This window comes from Trachymyrmex septentrionalis, unplaced genomic scaffold (assembly GCF_001594115.1).
Source record: "Trachymyrmex septentrionalis isolate Tsep2-gDNA-1 unplaced genomic scaffold, Tsep1.0 scaffold2, whole genome shotgun sequence".
Classification (NCBI taxonomy): Eukaryota; Metazoa; Arthropoda; class Insecta; order Hymenoptera; family Formicidae; genus Trachymyrmex; species Trachymyrmex septentrionalis.
The window spans coordinates 517,896-539,561 of record NW_017305179.1 but is presented as its reverse complement, the minus strand read 5'-3'; the positions used below and the strand labels follow the sequence as shown (position 1 = coordinate 539,561).

Sequence of the window (21,666 nt, the reverse complement as noted above, 5' to 3'; positions counted from 1 at the left end):
TATGCAAGTTATAGTAGACGATATAAGAATTCTATGTGATAAAACATACTCCCGAACAAAGATGTCCTACAAACTCCATGTAGCTCACGAGATACTATACTTTTATTGATAGATGTATAAGACACTGGAAACGCAATGCAGGTTTCAGTTTGCTGATATTGCTACAAGCGATAAGATGCAATCTCAATTGATTTAAATTTTTAATTTAAAGATCAAGGTACATTAAGAACATGGATGAAACAACGATTGATTCAATTTTTTCGGGGTCCTTGAAATCCTTACCGCCTGTCAGTTCGAAAATTGTGCGGATATTTACAAGCTCGACCTTTACTGGTAAGCTATTAATAGTCACAGGAGATAATAAAATAAGTAAAATAGAAAATTTAATGTTAAAAAGTTTGAAAGAAAACAGAAAAGCAATATAAAATAAAATGACTTAATGCAATATGAGATAGCACTATATTTATTGATTATATATATTTTATTATATTTTAGATACAACAATGGAAAGAAATACTTTGATGGCGCAGTGCTATCCCAAACTTAAAGACTATTGCAGAGAGAAACATGGTTTAGAATTTCAGGTAGGACATTTCATAGAAAAAAAAATAACATAACACATAAAAACAAATTATTTAGTAAACTGATATATACTTAGATATACATAGTAAAACATGAGTTATACGTCTTGAATAGAGAAATTGATTTTTACGGTGCTAGGTACCAATAACATACATATATGACTCGACCTTTTCATGTTAATCCTTGATAAAGATCGGACAACTTGATAATTACATTTAGGTCACATACACGCGCACACACACACACACACACACAACGCGCGCGCGTGTGTGTATCATATAATTAAGTAGATTTGAGTAATTAACAAAATCAGATGTTGTATAAATCATTATCACTATATTTTATTTATCTAATTAATAATTTTTTTCTGGTCAATAATAATATAAACTAACATATTGTATTATTTAGAAAAAATAATTTGCCTTACATAATGGTTAAACCTCTTTTCGCAGGTGGTTGATATGAGATGGGGTGTACGTGATGAAGCCACTGACGATCATATGACTACAGAGCTGTGTATGAGAGAAATAGAAAATTGTCAGAGATTATCCATGGGACCTAATTTCGTTGTCAGTAACTCTTTAATTTAAATGATTTAATCCTCGATTGCCAAAATTATTTGTCGAGAGTATATACATGTTTAACTTTAGAATTATATCCAGTCTACCAGTAAAAAATCAAACTATCTTCAAACTTTAGAATTAAGATTATCAAATGTATTTTTTTAATAAGAAACTAATATAATAAAAATTTCATATGTGCAGGTATTCCTTGGACAAAAGTATGGATACCGTCCTATACCAACATATGTTCTCAGTTCAGAACTAGAGATGTTAAGAACAGAATTGGATGGTCAAGGAATGGACGTTAGTCTTCTGGATAAGTGGTACAAGAAGGATAGCAATGCTGTGCCACCTACAAGTATATTGCAACCGATCTCATCAATCCTTAAAAATTTTAACAATAAAGTAAATAACTTTCAACTAGTTTAGTAATTCTACTTATGTAATTCAGCGACTACCAATTATTTACATTATGTAAGTATTTCTTTCTTGTAATTATATCTTTGTGTTTACATCTTTAAGAGAATACCTAAACTGCAACAAGAGGATCAAGCAATCTGGTGGGACACTATGTGCAAAATGCAAAAATTGTTCAGGAAGGGCGCGCAATCTTTATTTAATTCTGGGAAGTTCGACAAAGATATAATGCATAATTATTTCATGTCTGGTAAGAAAGACCCAATAGAGATAATAAATAGCTCGGTCTTAATAAAGTATATATCGCTAAAATAATAAAAAATAATAAATTTTATACGTCTCTATTTAATAAAGATAATTTTTCATACAATTTTAAAAATAATCATTCAAAAAATATAAAATTATGTCCCAATATAATTATCTAAAATTTTTAATCGTTAATACTAAGACTAAAATATTTTTTAGACGACATTCAAGTATTGCATATCATACACATTTTCATTCTAATAAAATCTTAATATAATGAATCCTAAAACAGTGACTGAGCGGGAAGTAATTAACGGCGTATTAAACGTTAAAAATACGAAAAACCATTGCCTGGCGTATGTACGGTATATAAACAACATTAATCTCCAAAATCTGAGGAAGGCCAGTCTGTTTCTGGATATAGCTAATAGAAGTTTAGACAACGAAGCCTCGAAATTGTTGGCCGATCTTAGAGATGAACGGCTACCGAATAAAATCGAAAGCACGAATCTGCAGAGGTATACTTTCTCCTTTTCCGAAAATACACAATAAGATATTTCTGTTGTGATTACTTTGGTTTATGCAGGTACACGGTCGAATGGATAGGAAGAGAGGGTCTGGATCCTGAAACCCATGGCGAGTATCTTCAGCACTTCATCACTCACTTTTACAGAAACATAGTGAAGCTTGTAGATCGCGCCATGAGGAAGGAAGACAATTCCGCGCAGGGACAAATAATAACCGAGATTTTGCAACACCTGCACGCCTGCAATAATTCTGTAAAGGTAGAAATTTCATCAAGATTTTAAATTTAGTTGAAATATAACATGTTAAGTATTAAATTAATTTGTTGTTGTTATGCTCTTTTAAATAAAGTTAGAAGCGAAGTTTAAAAAAAATAAGACTGACAAGCTTATCACATTCACAGGTATTTTACGGACGCGAGGACACGTTAGAGAAAATAAAAAATTACATGCTAGGCGACAGCGATAAGCCATTAGTGTTATACGGAGAAGGAGGATGCGGGAAGACTTCCCTTTTAGCGAAGAGTGCGGGTTTGACGAGCAGTACCTGGCTGACTGGTAAAAAACCGATCAGCATAATTCGATTTCTCGGCACTACTCCAGACAGCAGTGCGCTCACGCCCACGTTGATCTCAATCTGTCAACAAGTGAGTATTATTTATACTTCTCTCCGCTTTGAAATATGATATAAAACGTCGTTTTTGTCGTTACTTTCAGATCTCATACAATTATGGGTTATCGTTTGAAGAAATCCCAGACGACCTGGTGCCGCTCACAGCCTACTTTAAATATTTGTTGACCTTAACTAACACCCAACAGCCTATTCTACTGTTTCTGGATAGTGTCGATCAGCTGACAGGTGTACAGGGTAACAAACTATCGTGGTTGCCTATAAGATTACCACCAAACTGTAAGGTAAATGTGAATCATTAAATAATGTGTCAGTCATTAAATAATGTGAGTATAATAAAAGAAAATAAATTACAAAAACAAAAATTAAGAAAGAAAAAACTTTTAAGAGAAAGCTTAAATTCCGATCGTGTCGATTCTGTACGAAGAGATCTAACTTCAATTAACGTATACGTGTATGTTTCAGATGATTTTATCGTGCGCAGCGGAGGAATCAAATCCAGTGATTTCGAGAGATTATCAGTTGTTACGTAGGATGATAGACACCGAAGAAAGCTTCATCGAGGTAACTGCCTTGGGCGAAGATTTAGCTACGGACGTGATAAGGTGAAGAAATAATCATCAATTATTAGAATTGTTAAGAAAAAGATTTGCTTTAAATTGATAAAAAAAATATTGTCTATCTATTCTGAAACTTGTATGTTATTCACAATTCTTGTAGAATGTGGATGAAAACAGCGAGAAGGGATCTGAATAACTACCAATGGCGTTTGGTGGCGAACGCTATATCAAAATGTTCCCTACCGATCTTTGTGAAGCTTGTGTTCGCAGAGATTTGTCGATGGCGTAGCTACACAAAACCGGCGGACACGCACTTAGCTAGCACAGTGATGGACAGTATAATGATGCTGTTCGAGAGGATCGAGAAGCAGCATGGCAAAATCTTGGTCTTCCACGCTTTGGCTTATATCACGGCTGCCAAGTCCGGCTTATCGGAATCTGAGCTCGAGGATCTGATTTCCTTGGACGATAAGGTTCTCGACGATGTTTATCAGTACCATTTGCCACCGGTGAGACGTATCCCACCTTTACTATGGACCAGAATACGGAACGATCTACCAAATTATCTGAGTGAAAGAGAAGCGGACGGTGTGAGCGTGTTAAACTGGTACCATAGACAATTCAGGGACACGGCCAAAGAGCGATACTTTAAGAATATGAACATGGCAATGTATTTTCATTCAATGATTGCGGACTACTATCTGGGAATTTGGGGAGGTGGCAAACCGAAGCCTTTCAAATACACCGAGATACAGAGACATCGGTAAATAGTGACATTATTACGATAAGTAACACCTTGAATTTCAGTGAATTACTTCATGGCAAAGGCAGAAGAAGAATAATTCTCACAAACTCATATACAAAGATTTAGATTTTTATTTTTAAGATAATGAACTCAATGATTTAAGCTGAAAAAATGTCACATTAAAAAACTGAATCCAAAGGGAAAAGTTGATTTTATTAACTATTAAAGAAATATTGTATAAAGCGATAAACTTTACATATTACAATTTGTAGATTCAATTTAACAGACAAGGAAGGTGTGGCGGACAGAAAAGTGCCGGAGCAACCATTAGCATTTTATTCAAAGGAGGGAACTATCTCAAGATATAATTTACGAAAGGTACTACGAAAAATGCTATAATAAAGATAATTGCTAAAGATATTTATTCTTTCTTTCACGACTAAAGTTTGGCGAATTACCATTTCACTTGGTAAGAGCAAGGCGCTTTAAGGATCTCTTCGAAAATGTTTTATTCAATTATGAGTGGCTGCACGCTAAGCTAAGCTCTTGTCCCTTACAAGCTGTGCTTTCTGACTTCGAAGACGCGTGTAACTTTGTTGAAAATCAAAGTTTGGTCAGGTAAGGCCAGAGAGATGAAATACTCTTTCGGACAACACAAAAGTTTTAATAATTTCTTAATTTATTAAATATTCTAATTTTTGTATGTCTCGATTTCAATTCTTTCACAAATATTTATAGATAATTTATGGACACTATTATTTGATATTCTTAATCAGAATATTTTTCCAGAGAACTTATGTTAGTTGCTGATGCTTTGAGATTAGGTGGTGCGATTCTGGGAAATCATCCTGACATGCTTGCACCACAATTGATCGGTCGATTGTTGCCGGAGATCGGTGCAAATGTTAATGTGAGAATGTTGCTCCGAGCGTGTGATCATGACGGTGTTAAGAATTGCGCTTTGCTTCCTCTTTATCACTGTCTGCACACACCTGGTGGACCATTAAAAGTAATCCATATATTCATTTATATAGCAAATTATTCGATACTTTTAGTCAGAAAACTCGGTGCTGCTTTCTTCAATAAATTGTAAAAATTATATACTGCTACAGCATATAAAAAATTTCTTGTCTTTGCGGAGCTATGTAATTTATTTGTTAGAGGAATATCTTTAAACAATATGATTGAAAACAAGACCGTTTATATTACAATACATTACTTAGATGATACGAAGCGCCACTACGATCTGAATGTTAAGATGTTGAACTACTATATATTATATATTCAATTAAATGAATTAATTTCAGATATGATAATTATGTGCCGATATAGTTATCGGACTTTCAACGCAATTAATCTGAAATATTAATAATCCCCCGAGACAAGTCTCCGTAGTCTAAAGGCTTAGGACGCTCGCATGGAATGCAAGAAATCCGAGTTCGACTCTCGGCCGAGGCAATATTTTTCGCAATAAGTTTATTACAGTTTTTTAAGATTTGGGAATTTTGGGGTATTTATAGTAGTTCAATATCTTAACATTCAGACCGTAGTGGAGCTTCGTACCATCTAAGTAATGTGAATTTGAATATCTTTAAAACATGACATCATTTTCCAGTATTCGTTGGAAGGTCATCAGTTCGCGGTATTCGGATTTTGTTTAACGTCGGATTATCGCTACATCGTATCGATATCCAATAAATTTATCACCTGGGATCTGAGTACCAGTGACATGGCTAGAGATGTTAATCCCGGCGTGGAGGGTATAATGCAACGATTAGTCTTAAGCCCCGACAACAGATACGCTGCGGCTTTTACGACTAATTATCAAGTAAATCAATAATCTGATTTTCTGACAAACTGATTTTTGAGAAAACAGAAAAATAAAACTCTTCTCAACTTAAAGTTAAATGAATTTTATTTTTCATTTTTACATCTCAAACTTAATTATAAAAATCTTTTATTAACTCAGAGTTTCTCAATGTTCCGATGTTTTCGTTTTTGAGGAAAACTTTGAATTAATTCAAAATACAGTTTTTCTAGTTAGAGAGAGAGAGAGAGAGAGAGAGAGAGAGAGCTATTTCATGACACGTGATTTTTTTCTATAGAGTGTCGTTTTGAACACCCTGACGAGCGAATTCGTCGTTATCGACAATCCTTTACCGAATGGGGATGCAGTGGCCGGCGTGCATTTAATGAATCAGTACGCCTTTATCTACGGGAAGCTAGGCTGGTGTAGATTCGACTTGCGGGGAAATCTGCTTGATACTCACAGCAACCCCGAGGATTCCAATAAATGGCCGATTTTATGTAAGAAGTAGATCATTATATTGAATGTATATTACATCAAACATACATTTCCTACATCATTCTTATTTTTGCGTTTTCTTATAGGTGTGGAATATACAAATCTGGATCTCTATAGAATTATATTCTGGTCGGGGAGTCTCGACGACACACGTATGCTTTTGCATACTTACAGGAAGAAGACATCATTAGACCCGTTCCAGTTTCACAGGTAAGAAGACAGAATTGTTATTAAATTAAACAAGGACAAAGAATTTAATTACAATTTACAGAGTAATACATTTTATATCTTAGATTATTATATTGGATTTTATATTTAACTTTTACATGCCCTTTCTAATTTAGAATTGTTATTAACAGCGGTTGTATTGGAAGAGCACAATAACAGAAGATTGTTGTGGATTTTTTCAGTGCTTTGATCATGACGAAGGACAAGAATACTTTGTACGCATGTACGAACAAGGATGATTATAGAATCACGAAATATAAAAGCGATGAGACCTCATCTTATTGGGAAAAAGTTTTCGACATGCCGCGAGCATATAATGACGACGTGGAGTATCTGTTACAGCTGAAATTGGATAGAGAGGAAGAAACGCTCTTGGCGACGACCGGAAATGGATTCATCGTGTGGTTTTTGGAAAGTAAAAGCGACGCGCATGTTTTAATGTTGCCGAATGGAGTCAGGAATATCAATACACGAATGATATGTTCGAACTCTGTTATGGTCAGCGGCACCAAGAATTATGCTGTTGCTGGTGTAAGGTGCGCGTCATCTGAGAACTATCATCGTTTTTATTTAACTTGAAGTTTTATAGATGGCGAGAAAAAATGAAACTAGGAAACCTTATGAACAGATAATTTAATTATAAACATTTACGCCGATTCAATATCAAATCTAATCTAATAGATGATTTTATCAGAACAAATACATCGAGATACAAACAATAATTACGGCTAAAAGAGGAGAGGAATAAATAAATTGCATTTTAAAATGCAAAGAAATGATGGAAACTTATTCTGTATAACAAGAGACTTGACTTGAGATTATAAATAAATTCAAAATTAAAATTCTAAAAATTAAAATAAAGGAGTATAATATTGTATTTTGATAGAGAAGAAATTTTTTCTAGCAGGAAATATTGCTCTTATTGAATAAATTCTAAGTATTATTGATTATACATTCTATAAATTATAAAAAAAGAACACAGTTACATGAGTTTAAATTGTCTTTCTTAGGAAAAATCTGTACGTTTGGTCGCTCGAGACATCTGATTTGGTAAAGATACTAGATGCGCACTTTGCAAGGATCATTCAATTGGAAGCGTTGACTGTCGGAAATTGGAATAGCGTTGTAACGTCAAGCATTGATAGAAGCGTCAAGGTGTGGAATATCAACAATATTTTCGAGCAAGTTCACGTCATAGACAGGCACGAACTACAGATAGACATGTTAAGGTAATTCTGTAAAGGAAGAAATAGAAATAGAAATTGCGTGTGTAATTCACTTTGTATATTGTAAAACAGTTTGGCTGAGGAGGGTAACTTGGCCGTAACAGTTACCAGAGATTGCGTGGGTGTTTGGGATTTATTAACGGGTAGACTAATATCGAAGCTGGCCGACAGTCCGTTGGGAGCAATTGTTACACACGCTTGCATTACGCAGGACAGCAAGTAAGTTAATTTCATTCAATTTAATCTCACTAAGTTATGATTTAGTGGAATTGGATTTTTTTTATTGTGATGAGTTTAATCGAAAAAAAGCTTGATTATTAAAAGTAATTTTCATTTCAGGTATATTGTATCGACCGAATCAGGCAATGTTCTCATTTGGAATAGAATTACGGAGCAAGTATTGTTCAAAGAGGAGCAAAAGAACGTCAAACAGTTAACATTGATAGAAAAGTCATCGAAGTTCATAGCCGTTTCGAGGCCCAATAATCTCACAGGAGTAGAAAACGTACGAACTACGGCGATTCTCGTCGTGAGAACTATTCCTGGTAAGGGAATTTTCGACAATTCACACAACGCGAATATCTTGGGAGAAGTTTTAATAAATACATGTCTCGTATTAGATGGCAGAACAATATTCTCTTTGGAGTATCCCGTAAGAAGTAATACCAGTACACCCTTCCGACAAGTGGTGATAACATCGGATGACGCTTTTCTGGTTGTACCAGCAGCTGACAAAGGCAACAGGGATTGCGTTATAATTTATAACGCGAAAACAGGAGCGCTGATTAGCAAAATACCTATAAAGTTGCCCGGATTTAAGGTAAAGAGCTCGCTTATAGGCAAATCAATTATTATATCATAGCGGAATAATTTTAAATGATTCAAATGAAGACAAATATTTGACAAACGTTTGATTTGTTATAAATTTAAACAGTAAAATTTATATTAATAGGATATTGTATGTATTACACCGATGCCTAACAAACCCCAATGGATAGGTATCATTGGTTCCGATAAAGGTATAATTCTTGATATTAACAAGAAAAAGATTATACGTACGATTCCAAAATGGAGCGGAAACATCAGCAAGGATGGCAAATACACTTTGTACGCGCCTAGTAGGTGAGGAAACATTATTCAAACATTTTTAATTATGTATTCTAATTATAAAAAAAAAAAAACAACTAAATATATATATTTTAGAGGTGGTCTCGAACTCATAGAATTAAAGAAGGGTACAAGCGTGAAAACCTATATACCTAAGGTGGCTGAAGGAGTGTTTACTGTTATATCAATGTTTAATCGTACAGACGAGTATGTGTTGTATTATCATAGCGGTCGAAAAACAATCAGAGTTTTCAGGTAAATATACATTCAAGGATAATGGAATTAAATCATAAGAAGTTACTTCGAAATTTCGTTCTTATTTATACCTATATATTGACTGAGTATGTTTAGAATACATTATATGTATATACATTTCACAGATCTTCGGATTGTGAAATAATAGCAAATTACAGAGTACAAGCTGAATTAAGTGCCATCGATAGCACGCATGATGGTAAGAGCATTGTTTTGGGAACAGTCGATGGTTGTGTGTCAGTATTGGCGATAGCTGATCCTCAGAAACCTGAGATGACCGAATATCTTGAAAACGTGCCGTCTCGTGACGAAGAGGTGAGAAAGAAAAATTAATAAATATATACAAGTATTTGATGTTTTGGAGAAAGAAATAAAATCAAACTTGGTTACTGTTCTTAATAAATACATGCACTTGCTAATAAATATATTTAAACCTAGGCTTGTTCTTTTTAGCTGAACTATTTGTATAGTTTATTTCTTTTCTCTTCTTTTTTTTAATCTTAGAAAGCTTTCGCACAGAGGCACATCGCATGAGACACATATGTCCAGTTTAATATTACATCCTCAATGGCTCATTTCAGCAGAACGTTTATTTTGCAACTATTGGAAGTTTTCTTTGCGTTGATTGGATTATGCCTGTTCTACAGTAGAGTCACAAGTTGTAAGCCGTAAGAAATTGGCACAGTTAAGTGTAACAAGAATAATCGACTGATTAATTTCTTACAGCTTACCACTTACAACTCTATTGTAGAACAGGCCTTATATTTTTAGATCTAAAGAAATGATCCTATCTCAGCAGACAATTAAGGGCATTCTACAATGCGTTGCAAACCGTTGCTAATTGAAATGTTTATCGCGACAATCAGAAGCATAAATAATACCATTAACACTTCTAATTAATTGTCGCGACAAACGTTTCAACTGCCAACAAATGTTTGCAATGCATTGTTAGAATGCCCTTTAGCCTATTCATGTTGCTTGCAATTTTTGCTCTAAGCAGTACTTCGCTTTCTTTCTCTTCGATGCACAAATATATATTTATCTCATTTCAAATGCAAACATTTTTAGAGATTTTAAACAACACGAACAGATCTAATCATAAAATAGTTGCAAAACTATTGTGTTCTGCTGAAGCCATTGTGTGCCAATGTTAAACAAAGATGAAATTACCACAGGCCTGTTCTTTTTCTATATCTTAGGACTGAACTTCTTGTATAGTTCATTTTTCTCTTCAACATAAAAAGTATTTAAAACATTCATCTAAAAGAAAAAATTTCTCAGAAATAAAAAAGTAATCAAATATTCTCTTGTTATAAAAGTTTAATAAAATATTTTTTTATTTGCAACACATGATAAACCAAAATGACACTTTAAATTGTTGTCAGTGTTTACTCAAATAGAGAGACAAGTTCAGGAGTTTGTTCTAATAAAATGCTCTTGTCAACAAAGTTGGCATGCATATAAACTTACTAGCAGTATACAATTTCCTATTTCATATTTTTTACCATAAAGTAAAATTAAAATTATGCATTAAAAATAATTTCTATATTAAAATTTTCGTCGAAGCGCGCCGAGACTCGTGTTTACATGCGCACACAAGTTAGGTTAGGGTTAGGTTAGGTTTATTATCACAGCAAAAGAATGTGGGTCTGAAGATCGTAGTTAGTAAATACAGTTGATAAACGTCGAGACTTACGCGAGATGTTGCCGATGGTCCCCCAGATACTCGCATTTGACGCAATCGTCGATATATCGTCGCACAGGGTAATCGTGGACCTCGCCGAGACGGCGCCGTCGGTCTTTCGGTTTCGCAACAATTTCAGCCTCACTTTTCACGTCCTTCGTGCAACCTACGAGAAATCGATTAACTGTGTCACATCGTTTTATCACGTAGATTCATATAGATCCTCGATTCCTTGGCATACTCGAGCACGTGCAGCACGTGTCACATGTAAGCTATCCTATCGTAAAGTCACGCATCGCAGTCGAATGGAATTCCTCTTCTTTCTCGTTAACGTGAAGATTTGTTCCTTCTGATGACGATTTGTTGATAGAAGAATAATTAATGAATCATCTCTATCAGCAAGCAAACGAACACGAGCCTCACCACTATCGCGTGCTCACGATATTAATCCACACCTCTTGATCCCCTCGTGCTCGTGCAAGATTCAGCGAAAGTGGCGCCTGGAAAGCGCCAGACACAATAGGTACATCCAGAAGCACGACCGCTTACTGAGCGCTCAGTAAGCTCTTGCATCTGATTGGCATGTTCCATTAGATCTAAAAATATAGACTAAACAGGTACAAGAGTTCACTGAGCATTCAATGAGCGGTCGTGCTTCTGGATGCACCTAATGGGTGCATTCAGAACGACAACCGCTCACTAAGCGCCATTTGAAATTGATCAATCGCATTTATTATTTTGTTTGACGATGCGATTGGCCAATTTCAATGGACTAATCGGCCAATTACACTAATCAGCGTAAAATGACTCTTATATATGTGTTTTAAAACATACTAAAAAATTCTATAAAATACGTAACACAAATTGTAGATTTTCACTATAATTGGCTACGTTCAGCAGAATGTTTATTTTGCAACAATTGAAAGTTTTCTTCAGATTGATTGGGTTATATTTTTAGATCTAAAAGTATAATCCAATCAGGGTAAAGAAAACTTCCAATAGCAGTATGGTAATACAGCCAATTATAGTAAAAATCTGTTTTATCTCTTTAATTAGCTTTCCCATAAAAGCGAAAGAATAGATGCATCCAGAAGCACGATTCCTCATTGAGCGCTCAGTAAGCACTTACATTTTATTGGCATATTCTAAAAATGTAAACCAAACAGATACAAGAGCTCATTGAGCGCTCAGTGAGCAGTCGTAATATTGAATGCACTCATTAGGAATAGGAATAAATATTAAGTTTTTAACCTATCAGAAGCCATATATTCCAATGTAACTGATATCTGATAGGTTGAAATCTTAATATTTATTCCTGTTTCTAATATTTATTCTTTTGTGTGTAGGCCTTTACTGCGCTGCAAAAGTTGGCGCAGTAGCCATTCAATGGGTGTATCCAGAAGCACTATTTTTAGTTCTAACGAAATATGCCAATCAGATGCAAGAGCTCACTGAGCGCTCAGTGAGCGGTCGTAGCTTTTGGATGCACCCATTATTTCCTCCATTATGCGCAGAGTCTAAAGGCATGATCAGATTAGAGATTGAGAGATCGAGATTGGATTGGAATTTAATCAATCAGAAGAAAGAAAATCGATCTCAAGTTTAGTGAACTTATTTTGATTGGTTAAATCCAATCTTAATCTTAATTTTTAATCTGATCACGTTTTAAGCATTGCTGCGTTCTTTGTATAGAAACACATATTTATTAAAATAATCCTTTTGTTCTAACATAATGCTATGGCTATGTTCCAAATTTACTGCCAGCACTGAAAATGCAACAATTTACGTTACGTGCACTATAGATTTTCAGTACTGGCAGTCAATTTTGGAACACATCTATAAAGAACATATAGATTTATATACATATAAAGCATTCTCCAATGCATTTCGGAAAAAATTCAAGGTATTTTTTAAAAAATTTTCATAAATTTAAAATACAAATTCTTAAAAATATTGAGGGGTATTATAAAAATTTTGTCTACCAGAGTTTTTTCCTACCAAAGTAAATGTTAATCAGTTAATGAACAGTTAGTGGGCATGACCTAATTTGCTGGACAAAATGGTACAAAATTTTATTTTAAATATTCAATTTTTAATGATATATAAACGATTCTAAATAAATTTATTGTTTATAAAAATCTAATAATGAATTTATTTAGAATCGTACCTATCATTAAAAGCTTAATATTTGAAATGTTTTATCACTTTGTCCAACATTGGTTTATATCCACTAACTGATATATTTACCGCTTATATATACCAGTTCAATGAGTTCAGAATATGAAGCTCGTTTAATATAAATTCAGAAAATGGAATCTAAAATAAGAATCAATAGAATAGGGATGATATTTATAATTTGTTTTTTTTAAGACCATTTTAAATAATGTCTTAAGATGTTAATTCTGATTGGTTAATGACATCTTAAGACGATCTTAATTAAATATGAGATCCGACTATTAAAGTCTAATTATATTATATCTGGTATAATGGACAAATTGCGCATATGCGATTAAAACCGCGAAAAGAATGCAAAATTTAAAAATAATTTAAAGAGAATATGAGTGGTTCTATGAATTTTGTCCAAGTTTGTTTGTTTTTTTTTCTAATCACTTATGACGCGTTGATTTTCTGTTTCAGTGGAAGAAGAAGACCGAGAAGTATCGGGCGGCGATAAAATTCAAAGCTGCTGCCCGAATCGCCCGCGTGACGCATGATTTGTCCACGAGCGTGAAGTCAACTGGCGATGTTTCGCAAACGATCGAGGAAGCGGATGAAAACGCGGAATGAAACTCGGACTGAACTCTGAGCATCGCTGCGGAAGCTAGTACTTCGTATTGTCACACTTTGTAGTCAAGCTTTCTTTAAAAAAAAAATGAAAAAAAATGGTAGAAGTCTCGTTAGCAGAGGCTGGGGGCATGTATTTGAAATACTTTTATTTAAAACAAATTATTTGCAATACAAATGTATTTTGTATTTCAGAGGAGCATTTGAAAGTATTACGTATTTTGTATTTAAAATCAAAAGAGAGAGAGAGAGAGAGAGAGAGAGAGAGAGATTAAAAATTATTTTTATTTTGTAATTCAAATAATAAGATTAATTGTCAATTATAATATTCAAAATACAAAATACTTCTTCAAAATTTTTCGTTATTAATATTAAAATACAAAAAAAAAAACAATACTTTTATATGCTCCAAAGAAATATAAAATATTTTCATGTGCTCCGTTGAAATACAAAATACATTTGTATTACAAATAATGTGAAGTTGTTTTACAAATACTGTTTTTCAACTAATAATGCCTAGCCCTGATTACAAGATCAATATAGTCTAGTATTATAGTGAGATAATCGGTCGATCGGTCGATCGATCGCTCGTTAAGGGAAAGGCGAGCGGTACAAAGAGAGAGAAAGAGAAAGCCTACGGCTACAGAATTTATATTACATTTATTTATGTCTTTTCCTTCGTGTAACTTTTCTTACAATCTCCCACGTTTGCTTTCTCACTCTCAATGTCTTTCCAATCGAATGGTAAACTGTGGCACGGGACGAGCTGGATCTCGTCTTCCCCCGAGGACAATGCCGTCGCTCATCGGGGGGGAGGGTTCGTCAGATGAGTTTTGCGAGGACCGAAAGCTCCGCTTTTTCTAAATTACATCCTTGGCAACGCTCGGCCCCACGCGATGGGATTATCGAGTTCGTCGCTCTTGAAAGTGTCCCGTATGTACGAATCGCGGACGTTTGCGATTTTCTTCCTGTCGGTCGAGACGAAAGGTTCGCTGTGCCGTTGAGAACAACGTGAAATCGCTTGCGACGAGCGAGCTTCGAAACGAAACTTGGATCGTCAAGTCACTTCGTCTCGGCGAAACTGGGATAAAAGACACGGATCGCCGTCGGATGCGTTCGTTGATGGAAAATTCGCTTTCTAAACTTCCTAAAATTCCTTTTTGTATTTTCCACAAAAAAACGCATATCGAAGAAAGGCGCTTGTTTTGTTCGAAAACGATTGTGGAAGCTTGTCTTCGTCAGTTAACTTCGGCAATACATTACAATGTTATACTCTTTTAGTCGAGTGAACGTAAAGCCGCGGAATGATCTTATCGCGACAATACATTGTAACAATACTGCAGATGGTAAATCGATTTATTGCCGAGAGTTACAGATAAGCTGTATTCTCAATAGAATGTTTTTTATAATTGTTGGACATTTTCTTCGCCGAGATAGGACTCTATTCCTCTAAATGTAGAAATATAATTCAATCAAGCAAAGAAAACTTCCAATTGCAAAAAAAAAAATATTCTATTAAATGCGATCAATGAATTACATAGAATTATACAGAATTATTTTATGATACGCTCTGGCAATTGTGCGTTTTATCCTAATTTCATGCGATGCGTTTATGCCTTCATTGAAAATCGTGTCTTGAAAGCTCGGACCGCTTCATGCGGGCTTGAATCATGTACACCGTGTCTCATGGACACGAAGGCTCTCGTTTAGAAACAGAAATCGATCTCGAATCACGTCAAGATACGTTAATTCTTATCGATAACCGATGAACCGACCTTGAATTGAACTACAGCACAGACTTCGGCGCCGTTGGTAATATATCGCGTACGAATGTAGTGCTAGTAACATGACAAACACGTATTGCTTGAATTAGTCGGTTCATTTGCTTTTCCATTTTTTTTTTTTAGGCTGGTAACTAATAATTTTACGAAGTGTACGTCTGATTGTATTTATAAAATGCTGCATATGCGATACTGTTAACAATATTCGGATTAAAGTCGATGCGAAGTTTTCGTGTTGAATGTATGCGTTTTTGTTTGTTTTTCTCCATTTGAACGAACGACTGGAGCTTGCTCGAAAATGCCGATTATCCGCGATAGGCTTATCTAAATTATTCTGCAGTCGGGCTATTTTGTTTGGTATCCTGTTAAATCTTCCTTTTCTTATTTCTTGTCAAATATTGGGACTTCTTCAAAAATATGCTATAGCGATCTTGATGACATAGTGCCTTGTTGGACTCTTATTGCAGTTCACCGCCCTTTTGCGTTTGTTGTTGTTGATCCCGTTGTTGCTGCGCTTGTAATGTATCCTTAATATGTTTTTCAACCTGTGAAAGATAGTCAGGTGTATAAATAGATGATGTAAATGTGTGCAATAAAGAGATAAATTAGAAATGATCATATATCTCTTATTCAAAATATTTTTTTTTATATACATTTTTACATTATATTTAGCAAGAAAATAGTAAAAAGTAAGATGTTAATTTAATTTAAATTTCTTTATAAAAAGATTTCGACTTAAAAATTCATTCTAATCTTGTTATTGAACAAATGCTTTGAATTTGTATTCTGTTGATAAAGTACTTATCAATAAAAAAACGAATTCAAAACAGCTAGTAAATTAAGAAACATATATGCTCATGTATTGCAAGTATAATCCTGCTCATTTAAATATCTCATTAGTACGTACCACTTTTTTTACATGTCTATATGCACCAGATTCTGTGTTTCCATGAACATTGTCCACTTTGTACGGCGGTCTAATAGTGACATTATTAAATACAACAATATTAGCTCCATTCCACGTAATATCTTGAATAGTTTTTGAAATAGCAATAAAGAGCTTCTGTCCCTCTGGAGATACTCCGGCCTGCAGAGCCATTACCAGTCTCCTTTTCTCATCGATCTGATTACGAACTCTCGTGTTTAGCCTTTGTAAATTAAGGCTCTGTGGTGGTTCACTGGTAGTAGGACTAACTTCTCGTGTCACTTGAACGTTGGACACAAGGGATAAATTTACTATATGTATATCATTTAATGAGGGTCTCCCACTCGACGATGGAGATTCTAACAAAAATTACTGTTAAGGAAAATATTACTTTCAAATACATAACAGATAAATGTCGCTTTTCATAATTACATCTCGATGAATTACGGCAACAGATTTATGGCAAAATAATAGCAGCTCAGTAAAAACTTTTAAATTCTAAAGCATTAAATCATTATTATACATAATTTAATTCCATAAATGTCATAACTTCAATGAATTCATTCAGATCATTGTAGATTTGTAAATTTTCTGTTTATCAATAAAAAGTTGCTCCAATATAGATTAAGATATTCAATGACTTAAGACTCAACAGTTTATTAACAGTTAGTATTAACATTATATATATATATATATAGTCAGTAATAGTTGATCAAAAAATGTATAAAGATAACAAGTGCACCAGCGAGCGAGATCGACTATCGACGAGACACGTGCTCACAAAATCGGTCAAACACACAAGACGTCGCGCGATTCGTGGATAGCACGTCGACGAAGGAACACGGTCAACACGGACGACAACAAAACATACATGCACGAAGAAGACGAACGGGTTGAACAGGCACGCAAGATAGACCAGCATGGTTGACGGTGATAAGAAACTAACCTGAATCGCGCGACCGATTTGCCACGTACGTGTCTCGGACGAGTCGTACGACTTGGACGACGAACGTCGTCGAACTCGCGGTACGGAGTATCACGAGGAAAGCTCGCGTTAATACGCGATAGAAATATCGCCGTTGTAGCGACGCGACGCTATTTACACTGCGTCCCCGCGCGGCGGAAACGCACGCGGGCAACCACCGTCGTTGTTATCACTGTTGCCGTGGTTGGCCGGTGCCGTTTTTGCGTAAAAAGGATACTTAGTATCAGCATTTTGGTCTGTGGATCGAACGCCAACACCTCACCCTCTATCTCCTTCTCATGGCAGGTTTTACAAAGCACCGTGCTGCCGATGCTAAACCAGTCGCTGGCTCCGGCCATTTTTCACTGCCGACAATATTGGCGACTTGCGAGCGACCGTCCCTCTTGCGGCTATGCGTGTCGTATGTACATATAACGCTATCTTGCGAGCGACCTTTCCAATTTTCTGAGATACTTGTCGTTGTCCTTGAGAGAGGGCGCCACATGCCAGCTCGTAAAAGTCACTAGAAGAGCGTTCGCTTTTTGCAGTATCTTGAGGGAGCTGAGGCAGTAAAATGTTCTGCAATTTAAAAAAGGTTTGTCTTTTATTCCTGCACTCTCTCTGAACTGGTGCACACGGTGAAGTAAATTGAAGTGAAACAAATATACATTGGTTGCGTTCAGCGGAACGTTATTTATTTTGCAACTGTTGGAAGTTTTATTATTAGATTAGATAAAAGTATATATATATATATCTAATCTGATTTATAGATATATACTTATAGTCTTTTTATCTGACGCTTGACACTCATTTTCAGCGTCAAAATAAGTCACGTGATAGAAATTGACGAATATTAAGCATCAATTTTGATTATGTGACTTATTTTGACGCTGAAAATGAGTGTCAAGCGTTAGTATAAAAAGGCATTTTTAGATCTAAAGGAATAATCTCAGTAGACAATCATAAAACGGTTACAAAACTGTTGTATTCTGCTGAACGCAGTCATTACCAAAAAAGTAACTATTAACAGTTTATACATCCACACCAGCACAAAAGTTGCAGCAATATTACATCCAGTAAACAAGAATGGATTTAAATGAATTGAAATGGATTCAGATTTTCAGAAGTATTGATTCACAAATGTTAAAATGAATGTTAAAATAAATGCTTTTTAATTCTGAATGCATTTTTATTCATTTATAGGAATTGCATGGAGCATATCTCTATGACTTTTAATCTAAAAATAATATTAGCTTTTTCTGTGCATTGTGAATACTGTTCAATTCGAAATTTTGAATAGGAAATGCAGTTTTTCAATCCAATTGCATCCAATTGAATCCAATTAAATCCAAAAAAAGTATTTGCTATTTAAAAAATATTCGGATAGAAAAGAATTTCAATCCATTTTAATTCATTTTTGTTTGCTGAGCTCTTCTCTTAATTAAAAATTATTAACCGTGAGTTTTATTAAATAAATTTTATTTAAAATATACATTTTAAATAACAAAAAATTAAACAGTTATTTAGTATTTATTATTTAAAATAACTTCTTTTGACCTATTTCTTATTTAAATAATATGAATAATATTTTAAATAAGTTTTTAGAATTTATCTTATATTTTTTATTCTAAATAAGTCGCATCAAATATTTTACCGAGCTCTGGTTTCAACCAAGGTTCAACTTATTTCTCATCTTTTTTTCAATTTTAAAATTGGAAAGAGATAATGAATAAATTGAATCTCGGTTAAGAGTTAACCATAAGTTGTGAAACTGGACCTAAGAATTATTTTTCAATCAATAAAAATTCATTTTAATGTCATTTTAACGTTACCGTGACTTATCGTTCTGTTTCAGTATGCGCGGCCGCGTCGCGCCGACGACTTTTCGTGGTTCTTCGGCCGTTTTCGGATTCGTCCGTCGTCACTCGGCTTGGCGGGAATGGCGGGCAGTTCGTTCGTTCGCGCGGCGCGCTCTGTTTCCAGTTTAGAATCGGCGCCTAGATGAGTCGTGTCATCCTGCCTGCGGCTGGGCCAATTTTCTCGAGCGACACATGTAAGTGAGTGTCCCTTTTGTCGTACCTGGACGTCACCTTCTTTCTCGCATCCCGTTCTCCGACGGTAGCGAGCGATCACCGCCGTCATTGTGCTGTGGAAATTCGCGAATTGTGTTGAAACAACGAGAAGTTGGACGCGCGACAGCGAGTCAAGTGACAGTGTGCCGATGGAGCGACTTCGACCAGAAGCGAAGGTACCGTTCTTCCTTTCAACCGAATTTTCCATTGTTTGCATTTCATTAATAATACGGGAATTAATTCTCGACACTCTTTGTTACGGTCATTAGCATACTTGCATGTACCTTGAAGTTATGATATAATGAGATCGCTCATGATGAATAAAACATTTCTAATGAATGTGATATGCTGTGATATAGTGTAATGTGTCATAGTGATAACATCATTTTGTGTTGATAACATCATTATTAGCATTTTTTTTATCAATGTTCGCGTCGACGAAATAATATTTCGATCAGGACTTTTTTTTATTCACTTTCAGAATTTTCACTTTCACCTTTGCAATGTTTTATGTCTTTAAAGACAGGATAAGGTGATACAATATCGAATATAATACAATTCTAGCGAAATAAGATTTAAATCCAATTTTTGAAGTTTAAATTTGATTTTTTTCTGGTTGATTGTTTTCAGTATTCTCCATACAATGAGAGAATTATGAAACTTGAATCTCGAAAATTGGATTCAATTTCATTTATCTTTTGTTTGAAATTTTACTATAATATTATACTTTATCTTCTTAACTTTTCGTTCTTCGGATCTATAAGTACTTTTGTTCATTTTTAATACAAGTTGTAATATGAATTTCCAATTCTACGACAAATATAGCGTTTTATCGTGCATGAAAAGAACAGTTTTGCTAAAATAATAAAAAATTTTACAGCTAAATACAGATTTAAAAATAATTTTGTTGGACTATTAAAATAATTATTTAAGATTTTCAAGTTGATTATCAGAATGTGAATACTTTTTGCAGTGTTACGTTGAGAAAAATTTCTGGTTGAAAACGAATGAGAAGATTCTTATTATATCGATCAGAATTCTGGTTATTTCAGCTAGAATCCTAATAGATTCAGTCAGAAAATTCTGATTTGTCTATTTTAAATCAGAATTTTAATTAATGCAGTCAGGCTTTTTATATACCTTGTATAGAATACTTTATACACAGAGAGAATTTTTTCTTAGAATTTACTCTGAAAATATGGTAGTCCTGGGAAAACATTATATTTCGAAGAATTTTATGTAAATTTCTCTCATTCATTAATGTATCTATAATAAAATATAAAATAAATTCGATTAATTTTACTGAAATGTATGATAAAGATCTTTAAAATATTATATTGTACCACAACTACCATATTTTCAAATTAAAAAAAAATTCTCTTCATATATTGTATATATCCATTAAATGTTATTCTATCTTAAGTAACAAAATGACAAACGTCTTAATGACATCTTAACATCAATAAGGCGTAATTAAAATATATCATCTTGCTTGGAATATAATTATTTTGATAATCTGACAAAATAATTTTCAGATCTATATCTAATTAAATTTTTGGGTAGTAAAATTGTTTTTTTCTTGTTATACTCTTTTTCATTAACTTTTTGTATCACACATACTCATTAATTTCTGATTTTGTAAAAATCTCTCAAAAATTTTCTGCCTTTCTTACAAGTGATTAATATCCATGAGCATACATTTTTTTATAATTTGCGTCGTAGGTTCTGTAATCGGCTTACTTAACGCGCGTTTATTTCGAGTTTCTTTTAATGAATTAAGTTAATACCCTCGTTCGTGATTACGGAAGTAGATTAAGCCATGTCTCTTTTGATTAAAAACAGATTTTTGTGTTCTTATATTAAAAGAAACTCTTTCGATCGTTTAATTAATTCGTGGGAATATTTGATTGAGATATATCTTTAATGTGGAAAAATGGTTTTGCTGAGGTATTAAAAAATTTAGCTAGCACTTAGGTGAAACACAAAATCAATATAAAACCAAGATGACATCAAGTATAAGTCATTTTCAGAAAAATCATAATGATGTCATTGATGATGATTTTGTAA

The 21,666-nt window shown here is 34.2% G+C and overlaps 3 protein-coding genes across 6 annotated transcripts in view; 2 read left to right on the top strand and 1 right to left on the bottom strand.

The window, feature by feature from the left end:
* Positions 1 to 127: 127 nt before the first annotated feature.
* LOC108747331 (NACHT and WD repeat domain-containing protein 2) lies at positions 128 to 13,909 on the top strand. The gene is made up of 26 exons (XM_018484732.1): positions 128 to 333; positions 496 to 584; positions 1,035 to 1,151; positions 1,347 to 1,550; positions 1,668 to 1,812; positions 2,101 to 2,326; positions 2,395 to 2,593; positions 2,737 to 2,979; positions 3,050 to 3,247; positions 3,429 to 3,568; positions 3,684 to 4,286; positions 4,541 to 4,646; positions 4,714 to 4,886; positions 5,058 to 5,277; positions 5,884 to 6,096; positions 6,374 to 6,575; positions 6,660 to 6,783; positions 6,984 to 7,337; positions 7,812 to 8,030; positions 8,100 to 8,246; positions 8,367 to 8,572; positions 8,648 to 8,847; positions 8,980 to 9,149; positions 9,231 to 9,389; positions 9,515 to 9,704; positions 13,711 to 13,909. The coding sequence occupies exons 1-26, from the start codon at positions 231 to 233 to the stop codon at positions 13,858 to 13,860; spliced, it is 5,100 nt and encodes a 1,699-aa protein (XP_018340234.1). The 5' UTR covers positions 128 to 230; the 3' UTR covers positions 13,861 to 13,909.
* Positions 13,910 to 14,780: 871 nt separating this feature from the next.
* Positions 14,781 to 17,886, bottom strand: LOC108747334 (protein LSM12 homolog). The gene is made up of 3 exons (XM_018484734.1): positions 17,766 to 17,886; positions 16,546 to 16,922; positions 14,781 to 16,183 (listed from the first exon to the last, which is right to left on the bottom strand). The coding sequence occupies exons 1-3, from the start codon at positions 17,884 to 17,886 to the stop codon at positions 16,097 to 16,099; spliced, it is 585 nt and encodes a 194-aa protein (XP_018340236.1). The 3' UTR covers positions 14,781 to 16,096.
* Positions 17,887 to 19,572: 1,686 nt separating this feature from the next.
* The window catches only part of LOC108747545 (pyroglutamylated RFamide peptide receptor-like), an 82,436-nt gene continuing 80,342 nt past the window's right edge, over positions 19,573 to 21,666 (top strand). For all 4 annotated transcript variants that reach the window (XR_001939253.1, XM_018485108.1, XM_018485105.1 and 1 more), the window contains exon 1: positions 19,573 to 19,775. The gene's annotated coding sequence lies outside the window, so the exon portion shown is untranslated. The remainder of the gene's footprint in view (positions 19,776 to 21,666) is intronic.